This window comes from Octopus bimaculoides, chromosome 27, assembly GCF_046866305.1.
Source record: "Octopus bimaculoides isolate indiv1 chromosome 27, ASM4686630v1, whole genome shotgun sequence".
In the NCBI taxonomy this organism is placed as follows: domain Eukaryota; kingdom Metazoa; phylum Mollusca; class Cephalopoda; order Octopoda; family Octopodidae; genus Octopus; species Octopus bimaculoides.
Genome location: NC_142954.1, coordinates 11,496,032 through 11,510,426, shown reverse-complemented (window position 1 = coordinate 11,510,426; position 14,395 = coordinate 11,496,032). Strand labels below are relative to the sequence as shown.

At 35.6% G+C, this 14,395-nt stretch overlaps 1 protein-coding gene across 2 annotated transcripts in view; it reads left to right on the top strand.

Annotated features, from left to right (window-relative positions):
• The first annotated feature begins 835 nt into the window (after positions 1 to 835).
• Positions 836 to 14,395, top strand: part of LOC106876783 (receptor-type tyrosine-protein phosphatase N2) — a 144,626-nt gene continuing 131,066 nt past the window's right edge. For both annotated transcript variants that reach the window (XM_089343601.1, XM_089343600.1), the window contains exons 1-2: positions 836 to 972; positions 13,330 to 13,518. In XM_089343601.1, coding sequence (XP_089199727.1) covers positions 13,435 to 13,518 — 84 coding nt within the window. In that variant the 5' untranslated portion in view covers positions 836 to 972; positions 13,330 to 13,434. The remainder of the gene's footprint in view (positions 973 to 13,329; positions 13,519 to 14,395) is intronic.

Sequence of the window (14,395 nt, the reverse complement as noted above, 5' to 3'; positions counted from 1 at the left end):
CACTCGAACCACTGATCCATGTACCCTTCAAATGATATATGCATGAGAATTTACCTAGGACTTGTATTCTACATACATCTACTGGTACCCACTTGTTGGAAATTTACCTTATTCCTTTACACTGAGGGCTTACCTGATATCTACCAGAAGATGTTAATCCCATATATATATATATTTCCACAATGTAACCTTGTGGATACCGTTGGTGATTTTTTTCTTCCTCCGTCTTCCCTTCTTTGGACTGACCTATGTTTCCGACGAAGAGCTCCGCTCGAAATGTCAAATTCTCTTTCTTTCCTTTCCTGAGCATCCAGTAACACAATCTGTATCACATCCTCGCGTTGTTGTTTTTTGTTGTTTTTTTTTTGAACCTATATATATATATATATATATATATATTCCATATAAAATTAGTGTACATTTAAACACAAGAGAGGCAACCCTTAACAAGCAGCCTTACATGCTAGAAGTAGCAGTCAAAATGACCAAACCCACATTTAAGAGCAATTTCGAAGAGAATGAAAACTAAAAAATTTTACCTTGTTTATTTTTACAGCCATACCTAGGTTTCGAACTCTAATTAGCAAATAAAAAAAAAGTATATATAGATGTTTTCGATCTAGTTTGGATTCTTTGCCATCAAATTTGATGGCAAAGAATTCAAATTTGATGGCAAAGAATCCAAACTAGATCGAAAACATCTATATACACACACAAACGCACACACATACTTATACAGGTACACATACACACACACACACACACACACACAAATATATACTGCACTGCACCTTGGGCAAATTTCTCCTACTGTAATTCTAAGCACACCAATGCCTTGGGAGTGAATTTCCACTATGGTAACAAGTCTGCCAACTCACTGTGTTTTTTTTTTTTATATTTTCAGAAAATCACCGTGAAGAACTAGAAGCTATCACAGGATTGCAACTGTCTACAGCTGGCATTGGAAATGAAGTAAGTACTGCTTATATATATTTGTATATATATGTATATCTTTCTCTCTATGTGAAACATTGACATCAGTACTAAGAAAATGGCTAAATCCACCTTGGCAAGAGTTAAACTCAGTCTGTAATGTAAAGTAACTGAAGTGCTGCATTCATTCTGTACCAATAGTTTATCTTGTCCTCTACGCCATGGTGTTACCCCAATCTCCCTCAGTAATTATCATAATAATATTAAAAATCATTAAAGTGGCAAGCTAGAAAAATTGTTAGCATGATGGGCAAAGTGCTTAGTGGGTTTTTGTCTGTGTTTCAGTTCTGAGTTCAAATTCTACCAGGGTTGAGTTTGCTTTTTATCCTTTCTGGGAGATTTAGAAATGTATTATTTCTAAATTTGAAATCAGTGAATGTATTTCACTAGAATTATTTATATGTTTACAAGAGCTTGACAGGCATCTTCGACTAACAGGTCATGCTACTCCAGACTGATAACGAGCAAAGACTCAGAAACAGGTCTCTGGATGCAGGCTTAGCTGGGTGGAGGTGCTTGTCTCCCCCTTGTAAACATAAGGACACAGGAAATGTGTCAAGGCCGACAGGAAGCGGTGCAGCTTCCTAGGTCTAACCAACAGTAGTATTATTCCCTTCATGGGACTGTCACATTAAGTTGACAGCATACAACTACTTCAGATGAGATGCTGCTAAGCATTTCACCTAGTGTGGTAACAATTCAACCAGGCACCAGGCCTGAAATTTTGGCAGTGGGGATTAATTGACACAAGACATTACCCCATAATTCCCAGGGTACTTAAATTTCTGAATATTACTTTTAAATTTTTACAGATGACTGAAAACAGGTTAAAATGAAAAAAATAATTATTAAAACTCCTTTACTTCAAGTAGAAATGGAAATATGGGGGCCACATTTTTCATTAACGAAACACTTTGAAACTTGGAACACTGGTAGAATGTGTCATATAAAACATCTTTTTCTCTTAGTCTTCTTAAAAAAAAAAGAAATCCATAAGTTATTCCATGTTAAAGTTGTCGTATTTCTGTAATTTCAACCAATCACTGACGTCCATTCAGCCGATATACATTAAGTGCCAACTACATAAACAAACGATTCTGAAACAATTAACCCTAACCCTAACCCTAACCCTAGGGTTAGGGTTAGGGTTAAAGCAAATTTTAAATGAAAAAAGCAAATAAAACGAAGGTATGGGGATTAAATACGCTTTACATCACTTAATCAGCCAAAGGAGTAAATGTAAACAACTGAATACTTGTCAGTGATTGGTTGAAATTATCGAAATAAGACAATTTTTTACATGAAATAAATTCGAATACAAAAATATTTTTCTGTTCTATAACACAAAATAGATAAGTATACGAAGTTTGAAAGTCTTTCCGTACCAAAAACACTACGTAAAACATTAATGAAAAATGTGGCCTCCGTTTTAAAATAGATCCGGAAATACTCACTGTCCTATAAATAAGACACTGAGACAATGTGATATAGCTTATTTAATGTTCCCATTTAGTGTCCTATTTATAGGACAGTGGGACTTAATGGGTTAAAAGTAAAAATGGTAAATTAGACATCATTAAAAACTTTATTATTGCAGTATTTTCTGATTGGGAAGTAAACTTCTTACCACCAGACTTTAAACTGCAGCTGGTTGTGGGGCTTTGGTTGAGGAATTTCAGGGTTTTGAGAGATGTGGAAGCATGTCTTCGCTACTATTATTCTTAGGTCTTCTCAGGCTTGGAATAGTAGCAATTTTCAGGGTCCCAGCTATGGGTTAACTACAATATGTGATGATGAGCCGTCTGAGTGCAGAAATGCAGAAATACTCTTGGTTGGTGTTAGGTTGCACAGTAAATACACTGGGTGTGAGAGATCCCCAGGTCTTGCCACAAGACCCCTAGCTCTTGTCTCAAAACCCCTAGCTTTTGTCACTGAACTCCTAGCTCTAGTCTTTCTAGATGAGGGACACTCTGATGTAAAACCTGCAACTTCACATGATTACTGGTCATTCCACTTTGGCCTCTCCCTCGGTACTAATTACTGACTCTCAGTGAATGGTATTTGTGTTGTACAAGCATTTATCACTATAATCCAGTTGTTCCCAACCTTTTCACAGTGGTTCCCAATCCTTTTATTTTAATGAATTTCCCCATGGACCCCTTTTAATATGCTTATCCTTATGTATATATCTATACATATAAAATTCTGTGTGTGTGTGTCTATGCATGACCAAACTGCTGGATCAATCTGTACTAAATTTGGTATGAAGGTTTTTCATTACTTGGGGAATATTCTAGTGGGGTCAAATTTTGGCCCTTACCTATATAGGGGGCTGTAGCCACCCCACCCCCCATCCCATATACAACCGTTCTGATTTTTTTTTTCAATGGATTCCTGTTTTCGATGACAGAGATTCCAAATATGCAAAAAACCATAATTTCAAAATTTTAAATTCCCTGCCTCCTCCCAAATTTAAAATTTTAAAATTCCTTCCTTCCTCCTAAATTTTAAATTCCTAACTTTATTCAAATTTTTTTTTTAATCTACATGGAAAAATACAGAGATTAAGAATATGTAAAAAAAAATAATCTTAATTTCAAATTTTCTATGAAAAACTCCAAAATTGATCCATATACCCTTCACCACCTCATCCCATTGTCTAAAACTGAAAATGAACTGCTAAAAATAACAGCTAAATGTCTGGAAAATTTCTGTGTTTGTGTGTGTGCGTACAACAATTTCTATATCTTATGTAAATGAACAGAGAAAGTAAACAGAAATATGTTTTACATACCTGTTGTAAACGTCCGTTTTGTTTTTTTGCTTTAAAGGTAAATGATTCTGATAAAAGCAAACATCATCATCATCACCATCATCGTTTAACGTCTGCCTTCCATGCTAGCATGGGTTGGTCGATTTGTGGATAAGTCTCCATCATACGTCTATGACCCCATCTCTTCTTTTTTAAAGCAAAGATAAACGCTTTTTAATTGTGATCATGAAATAAGGAGTTTAGTCCTTACTGCCAAACTTAATTTCTCTTGCAAAAGAGAGGGGTGGCATTTCCTCTCTTTTTCAATATTCTATTAGAAGTGAGAATATGTTGTTACCGAAAACATTAAAACTTTACTAACTTGATTGATCTGTCAATGAACCAGGATTTTAATTTCATCTGGTCTTTTAGGCAATATACACTGTAGGATATCTTCAATTTATATGATAAACTTTGTAAATTTTAAAGTTCAATATTCCTGTGACATAAGTTAGGGATATTGACAGGAGTTATTCAAATAATTGTTTGTGGACCTAATAAAATTAGCTAGAGTACACTTGATATTTCATATTTAAATCCAATTTCTACTTGGATAGGAATTAGAAAATGTTATATCTTGATAAACGTCCAATACATGTTTTGGATATTTTTGGAATAACTCGCCTTATTAACACTTCATATTTCACATTTAAATTCGATGTGAGTATTTATTCTTGGATATGGATTGAAAAATATTTTATGCTGATAACTTACATTACCTATTTTTAATATTCTTGGAGCAACTCGACTTATTAACACTGGATATTTCTATCTTAAATCAGATGTGAGTAATTATACTCAGATAGAGATTAAAAATATTGTATGCTGATAACTAACATTACATACTAGCCGGCAAAGCGGGAGTGACGCCTTCCCTCCCAGAGGTGGGGTTGCGGCCCCCTTCTATATTCGTCCCTATACCCTTCTCAATTATACCACTGAGTAAACCTCTCCCCCACCCTTCCAACCTCCTGTCCCCCACCCTTCCAACCTCCCCTCCCCCTCTCTCAAGCATCCCTCTTAACCCTCCTGTTACTCACATTCCATAAAGGTCTAAAGGCCGTACATGTACATATTAGACATTGGGAAGAGTTAGAGGCGATGTCATGCACCCTACACGAGCCAAGCTAACTCAATTTCTCTTACAAAAGAGAGGGTGGCATTTTCTCTCTTAACAATCTGAGTTCAAGTTCTGCTGGGGTCGATAAAATAAGTACCAATCGAGCACTGGCGTTGATTTTAGCCCTTTTTGCCGATATTGGAAAGGGTTATTAGGAAAAGTGGAAAAGGCGGCAACCTGACAAAGTCGTTACAGCTTTGGACAAAATAGTGATGTTTCTATAATATTTAATTAGAAGAGAGAGGATTTTAATTTCGTTTGATACACACTTTGCTATCATTTATATGTGGAGGCGCAATGGCCCAGTGGTTAGGGCAGCAGACTCGCGGTCATAGGATCGCGGTTTCGATTCCCAGACCGGGCGTTGTGAGTGTTTATTGAGCGAAAACACCTAAAGCTCCACGAGGCTCCGGCAGGGGATGGTGGCGAACCCTGCTGTACTCTTTCACCACAACTTTCTCTCACTCTATCTTCCTGTTTTTGTTGTGCCTGTAATTCAAAGGGTCAGCCTTGTCACACTGTGTCACGCTGAATATCCCCCGAGAACTACGCTAAGGGTACACGTGTCTATGGAGTGCTCAGCACCTTGCACGTTAATTTTACGAGCAGGCTGTTCCGTTAATCGGATCAGCTGGAACCCTCGACGTCGTAAGCGACGGAGTGCCAACAACAACAACAACATTTGTCATTCCATCTACTGAAGGTTCTTTGGCAAGGAAAGAGTGGTGACCTGTGCAGACCAGTTGGAAGCGCACAGTGTGTTACAATTCTCGTCTGTCAACTGTACTTTAAACCATGCAGGTCTGCACCGAGACTGAATAGTCATCTGACAGGTCATGGATGGAAGGTCAGAAAAGCCATTGACAGCAAGGAAGCACAAGAACAAGGCAATCTTCTATACAGATCGATCAATCACCATGTATGTGTGTGTATATGTATATACATGTGAATGTATTTATATATGTACATATGTATATATGTATGTATTTATATATATGAATGCATATATGTACATATGTATGAATGTATGTCTGTGAATATGTATGTATGTATGTATGTAAGTATGTTGAAGAGCATAGCTCGAAACGTCAAAGACTTTCCGTATTCCCGAGCGTCATACTAATATATACTTTTGTTATTTACACCACCTGTCCTCGTCTGTTGTTATTTTTTGTATATTCTCCCATATATATATATGTATATATATATATATATATATATATATATATATATGTATATATATATATATATATATATATATATGTATGTATATATATATATATATATATATATATATAAATATATATGTATGTATGTATGTGTGTATGATGTGAGTATATATGTGTATATAAATTTAAGGTTTCTATTATCAACACCAGATTACAAATTAATATTTGAGCAAAGCATGATGTGTATGTATGCGTATGCACATACATGCATATGTTTGCATGTGCATGCGCACACATATAATCATTTAAATGTACAAAAACAATTAAAAAAAAACATTAAAAAAAACCCATAAAAACACCTTCTTTTATTTTTGCTTGTTTGTCGTTTTCAATTATTTATTTATTTACTAGTATTAATTTTCTGAACCCTGGAGGAATAACTTAAAAATTAAATGCTGCACAGGTTTGAACTCATTAGAACCAAGAGCAATAGAACATGAAAACTTTGCGTCATTCTTCCAATGAACGCTCTGCCGTCTCGGCCCTCTTCTGTCCGCCTGCCGCGCTTTCTTCGCCATCTTCTTCATCATTTAACAATTCTGATGAATCATGGATTTTTTTTTTTTTTAAATACCTTCATTTGTTTTTTTTATTTATCGTTCATTTTTTTTCTGTTCTTTTCTTCCATTTCTTTTTTTGTTTTTGTTTTTGTTTTTCTTCCCCAAATTTGAAGAGCTTTAATCGAAGACCCACCGCCAGACCATCCGTGATTTGGTCCCCACCCCATTGTCACTATCACTATCACTACCGTTGTCACCACCATCACCACAACTGCTACTACCACCATCACCAGTGCAACCACCACAACCACCACGACCATAACTACAAAAACCACCACCACCACCACCACTACCACCAGCACCACTACCACCAGCACCACTACCACCAGCACCACTACCACCAGCACCACTACCACCACCACCACTACCACCACCAGCACCACTACCACCAGCACCACTACCACCAGCACCACTACCACCAGCACCACTACCACCAGCATCACTACCACCAGCACCACTACCACCAGCACCACTACCACCACCACCACTACCACCACCACCACTACCACGACCACCACCACTACCACCAGCACCACTACCACCAGCACCACTACCACCAGCACCACTACCACCAGCACCACTACCACTACCACCACACCCACCAACACAACAACCACTACTAACGCAACCACCACCACCTCAACCACCACTACTTGTACCGATCTCTCCCTCCACTCCCCAGCCTTAAACAACAGTTTTGAATTTGTGTGAAACTTACACCACTTCTTCTCCTCCTCTCCCCACTACCCACAACTCCTTAAAAACAAACTTTGGTTCCTGGGAATGGAGTTAGGGAATGTTCTACAGATTCTTGGAGAGTACCATTCAGCCAGGGGAAGATTCCCTTAAGTGTGATCTAAGAGAGAAATGTGTTGACTATCTCCCTATCTGTCAGTCAGTCTATCTGTCTGTCTGTCTGTTTTCTGTCTGTCTGTTTATCCATCTATCATTCTGCCTATCTGTCTATTTGTCTCTCTCTCTCTCACCTTATATAAATATATATATAGATTTATATATATATATAATATATATAGATATGTATATAATGTATGTATGTATGTATGAATGCGTGTATGTATATATACACATGCATATAATATCAATACAAATGCAGAAAGAGAAAGCTTGATAAGCATAGAGACAGAAAAGACAGTCAGACAGACAGACAGATAGACAGATAGATAGATAGACAGACATATAGACAGATAGATAGATAGACATATAGATAGATAGATAGATAGATAGATAAATAGATAAACTGATTTATGTACAGATGGGTAGACAGACAGATATATAAACAGATAGGTTCATAGACAGAGAGGAACAAATAGTTAGATAGATAGACCGCAAGAAAAAAATGAAAGATAGATTGAAATAGAACAGAACAGAGTTGGAAAGAGAGGAAACAGCCAAAAAAGAAAAAAGAAAAAAAAACAGTGCAACAAATAAAAACAACAACCAAACAATATAAAACACTAAACAACATAAATAAAAAAACAGTATTAAAACAGTTAAAAAAAAACTTATCCAGGATTGACGAATCAAGTTCATTCGCTTGTAATTAAAAGCCAATGTTGATTGCATCTTCATCTTCAGATAATCAGACCCTTTGGCATTTGCAGACTTACAGAACACTTGGTTCCATGGACTTCATTTTGCTAAAGAGAAGTTCGTTAATAACGTATACTACATGTACGTACATGCACACACAGATATATATCTATATACACACACTCATACACACGTAGGCGCATGTACATACGCAGACACACACGCACATATATAATCATATATGATATGCATATATACTTTCAATTTAAATACACGCAATATATTTTTTTATATATAAGTATATATAGGCGTAGGAGTGGCTGTGTGGTAAGTAGCTTGCTTACCAACCACATGGTCCTGGGTTCAGTCCCACTGCGTGGCATCTTGGGCAAGTGTCTTCTACTATAGCCTCGGGCCGACCAATGCCTTGTGAGTGGATTTGGTAGACGGAAACTGAAAGAAGCCTGTCGTATATATGTATATATATATATGTATGTGTGTATGTGTTTGTATGTCTGTGTTTGTCCCCCCAACATCGCTTGACAACCGATGCTGGTGTGTTTATGTCCCTGTAACTTAGCGGTTCGGCAAAAGAGACCGAAAGAATAAGTACTAGGCTTCCAAAGAATAAGTCCTGGGGTCGATTTGCTCGACTAAAGGCGGTGCTCCAGCATGGCCACAGTCAAAAGACTGAAACAAGTAAAAGAGTAAAAGAGTAAAAGAATATATATATATTCAAGTATATATGTATGCACACACACAACACACATGCATACATGCACACACACACAGAAGTAAGCACATAAATGCAAAACAAGGTGGAAAAAATAGTACTTGATAACCAAAGGAAGAGTAAAATGCTTTTATTAAAGCTGCAAAATCTTCATAAAACTGTAAAGATTTTTCAGCTTTAAGAAAAGTATGTGTGTGTTTTTGTATATATGTATATATACACATACTTGCATATATATATACATATATAAAGATATATATGTATGTATACACACATACAGATGTATGTATACAAACACACATATATGTATACACACACATACATATATACACACGCAAGCATGTATCTGACTCGTACACTGTTCACTTTCTAGACATTTGTACATTACTGCATATGCTTTATACGCACTTTTGACAAGTTGTAGTGCACCTAAACACTATATACAATCATTTCATTATTATATATATATATATATATATATATGTATATAAGTTTTGATATAAATTCAAGGTTGAATACGGTACTTATGCGTAGGCACCCGAATATCGTATCCCAAAAGGATAGGTGATCAAAATCAAAAAATAAGCAACACGGATTTCAAAGGTGATTGCAGTACGCACGTTTCATGCTACTTCAATTTATTTAAGTAATGCGAGCATTACCTTAAATGCAATATGAAGAGCAATCTTCAGCTGCACGAAAATGCAGAAATATTATTGTAGAAAAGACATATATATGTATATATAGGTGCAGGAGTGGCTGTGTGGTAAGTAGCTTGCTTACCAACCACATGGTTCTGGGTTCAATCCCATTGCATGGCACCTTGGGCAAGTGTCTTCTATTATAGCCTCGGGCTGACCAAAGCCTTGTGAGTGGATTTGGTAGACGGAAACCGAAAGAAGACCATCGTATATATATATATATATATATATATATATATATATATATATATATATATATGCATGTCCGTGTATATGTTTGTGTGTCTTTGTTTGTCCCCCCAACATCGCTTGATAACCAATGCTGGTGTGTTTACATCCCAATAACATAGCAGTTCGGCAAAAAGAGACCGATAGAATAAGTACTAGGCTTCCAAAGAATAAGTCCTGCGGTCGATTTGTTCGACTAAAGGCGGTGCTCCAGCATGGCCACAGTCAAATGACTGAAACAAGTAAAAGAGTAAAGAGTCATATCTATACACACACACACATACGCAGAGACAGATAGAGAGAAAGAAAGCAGAAAAGCAGACAGACAGATAGCTACACACACATGTACACTCACATGAAATGCTACATTAAAGACAACTACATCTATGTACTCGTATAACCCTTTTTCTTAAAGTCTTTATATTCCATTATACTAATCCTTCAGGTATAGCTTGGATTAATAGTCCTTTTAAATCCATTTTGAAACCTTGACTTCCTCATCATTAGAATGAAATGAGGGTAGTATTGTCGTGTCAGATACATTTTAGCTTGTAACTAATTTTTAGTTCTTTTTCATGTAAGGGTTTTTTTTATTTTACTCCTGTTTGAAAGTGCAAAGCTACCAGGCAAATAGTTCACAGGGAAATGTCAGCACTTGTTGCTGCATGGTAAGAAATTTGCTTCTGAACCACATGGTTCTTGGTTCAGTTTCACTGCATAGCACCTTGAGCAAATACCTTCTATTATGGCTCCAGGTTAACCAAAGTCAAGTCTTGTGAGTGGATTTGGTAGACAGAAGCTAAAAGAAGCCCATTATATATATATGTATGTATATATATATATATATATATATATATATATATATATATATATATATATATATATATATATGAAGTTGAAGCAGCTGAAACTTGAGAGATGTGTCATTTGTTTGTATAAAATATTTAAATTGAAATGGATGTATAATTGTTCAATTAATTGTTTTGTTTTTCCATTTCTGATTTACATATATATATATATATATATATATATATATATATATATATATGTATATATATATATATATATATATATATATATATATAGGCAAATTGAAAATTAAAAATAACAAAGCAACAAAAATCAAAAGGACATACACAGTGAATGTATTACATTGACACTCAGTATAAGATGGGAAAAAGGGATCTTTTCAATCTCAGTCACAGACTTTTTAATTAATTTTTTTTTAACTAAGATTTGAAACTTTGGATACTGGTTGAATGTATCACATAGAACACAGTTTACTCTTAACGTTTCGACAAAATTTTGTATTTTAGAAGTTATTTTGTGTGTAAAGTTGTCGTATTTGGGTAATTTTAAACAATCAATGACATGTATTCAGCTGAAGAAGGTGACTGCTGTTTGCGAAAGTAATGGAAGAGTTGTTAAAGACATAAAATTGCATTTGACTCTCAGACTGATAACTGATGAGGAATTGGTGACCTTCTGTGTGTGTTTTCCATTTGTCTGTCCATTTACGATATGTTTTTTAACTTACACACACACACACACACACACACACACACACACACACACACACATATACTCTTTTACTTGTTTCAGTCTTTTGACTGTGGCCATGCTGGAGCACCGCTTTTAGTCGAGCAAATCGACCGCAGGACTTATTCTTTGGAAGCCTAGTACTTATTCTATCGGTCTCTTTTGCCGAACTGCTAAGTTACGGGGACATAAACACACCAGCATCGGTTGTCAAGCGATGTTGGGGGGACAAACACACACACACAAACACACACACACACACACACACATATATATATATATATATATATATATATATATACATATACATATATACGACGGGCTTCTTTCAGTTTCCGTCTACTAAATCCACTCACAAGGCATTGGTCGGCCGAGGCTATACTAGAACACACTTGCCCAAGATGCCACGCAGTGGGACTGAACCCGTGACCATGTGGTTGGTAAGCAAACTACTTACCACACAGCCAGTATTAATAATGACAAGGAGAACAAAGATTTTCCACATCTATAGTTTTATTAAACAGGTTATTTACAGCATTCTTTTCTGGGCCTATGCGCATTTCAACTGCATCGACTGCACACTGTTAGATATGCATCCTGGTCTCATTGTCAGTACAGTTTCATCAGGGTCCTTATTTCCTGCCATTTCAAAGTGAAACTGAAGGAATCAGCAAGCTGAATGGATAAAGTGATTTTTAGGAGGTGTGGTCTTTACTATAAAGAGTTGTAGGAATATTGACCTAGGGCTCACCTCTAGTAAATGTGGTAGACGAAGCGAAACATACTCCTAAAAATAGGTCACGGTTGGATTCACTTTTTTCTGTAAAAATAGGGGTAGCTTATCCTGTTCAGGCTATATTATTAGCATTATCCTGCGTTTGAGAATTTAAAAATCACTTCTTTAACTTTCTAAGACATCTCAACGCTTCTAAAAGCAAACTTCGTTTGTTTATGTTCATCGTAATTTGAATTTAACATATATATATGTATGTATGTATGTATGTATGTATATATTAAACATGTATACATATATATCTATATCTATCTATCAATCTATATATACATTTTCCCTAAAACTATATATATATATATATGTATGTATATATATATATATATATATATATATATATATATATATATATTAAACGTGTACATATATATGTATACATAAACATGTATACATATATATATATCTATACATGCTCATACACACACATGTACATATGTATGTATGTATGTATGTCTTTTCTATTTTTTAATTATTATATCTCTTCCACTGAGGAGGAAGCCAGTTTCCAACAAAGATACAAGGCTCCATCTTTGGGATGTAGTTAACACAGACAAATTCACATTTGGAACTTGAGAAAAGTCTTGCATATTTTTATTGTTCCACTCACAAATTTCACTTGTACAAATTAGCCGGTCGATTTCTCTTTCTGAAAATCCCCGTTTATCCAGATTTTCCTTTAAGCATTTACTAACAAAACCTAGTTCCCTAATTATTATTGGTATGAACATGAATTTATAGTCTGGATATGCATGTTTGTATGTATGTATGGATCTGTGTGTGTATCTTAGAATTTGACAATTGGTGTTTGTTTATTTACATCCCCATAGCTAAGCAGTTGGCAAAAAGAAACTGATAGAATAAGTGCATAAGTACCAGGCATGACAAAGTAAGTGCTGGAGGCAATTTGTTTGACAAAACCCTTCATGGTGATGTCACAATATGGCTGCCGTCCACTGACTGAAACAAACAAAAGATTAAAGATTGGATACAATAAAAAAAAAAAATACAGATTTTTAAATTAAGAAAAAAAGTTGGGATTTTTAAGCATTTCGTTGTTTTTCTTTTTCTTTCAGGTTAAAGTCGTACAGACAACTGGGAAATCCCCGAAATACTACACTTTGACCTTTGTCCTATGTGGATGCATAGCCACAGCTATTCTCGCTGTGGTGGCCTTCTACATGTTCCGGCAACATCACCAGTCGAGGCAGAAACTTGCCCAACTCAGCAATCCTGACACAGCTGAAGCTTCTAAAGACTATCAGGTATGTTGACATCTTGATATATATACATTTAAGTACAGGCCTAGCTGTGTGGTAAGTAACTTGCTTCCCAACCACATGGTCCAGGTTCAGTCCCACTGTGTAGCAGCACCTAGGGCAAGTGTCTTCTATTATAGCCCCGGGCTGACCAAATCCTTGTGAGTGGATTTGGTAGATGGAAACTGAAAGAAGCCCGTCGTATATATATATATATATATATATAGAATTAATATCAAGGGTAATAGAAATATTAGAAATTTCTATTACCAGTAGCCTAGCATGTAAAAATTTAATCCTTAGACTATATATTATTCAAGGAATCCTATGATAGATACCTCTTATGTGTTTAAATGTACACTGTATATATATATATATATATATATATATATATAATAATAATAATAATATTAGGGACAAAATCCAAAATTACAGGTAAAAAACTCAATTAAAATCAATTTATAAAAAATTAAAATTAAATTGAGCCTTATAGATAAAGTATATATAAAATATATAGTTTTAGGGAAAATAACCAATTTTCAAGAACTCATCGATGAAAATCCACTATCACATATAGAAAAATTAATAATTAAAAGCAAAATATAGCAATTAAGAGTATGAAGACCGGGAAAGCCCCCGGCCCATCAGGAATCACTGCAGAGATGCTCAAAATATCTGGCAGTGTTGGCTATAGCCTAGTCACCCGTATTACGAACCAGGTGATACACGAAGGAGTCATACCCAATGACTGGTGTAGCAGCATCATAGTCAACTGCTACAAAGGTAAAGGTGACGCTTTAGATACAAATAATTACAGAGGCATCAAGCTGTTAGATCAGGTTATGAAAGTTACAGAGAGGGTCATAGCCCAACTAATTAGGGA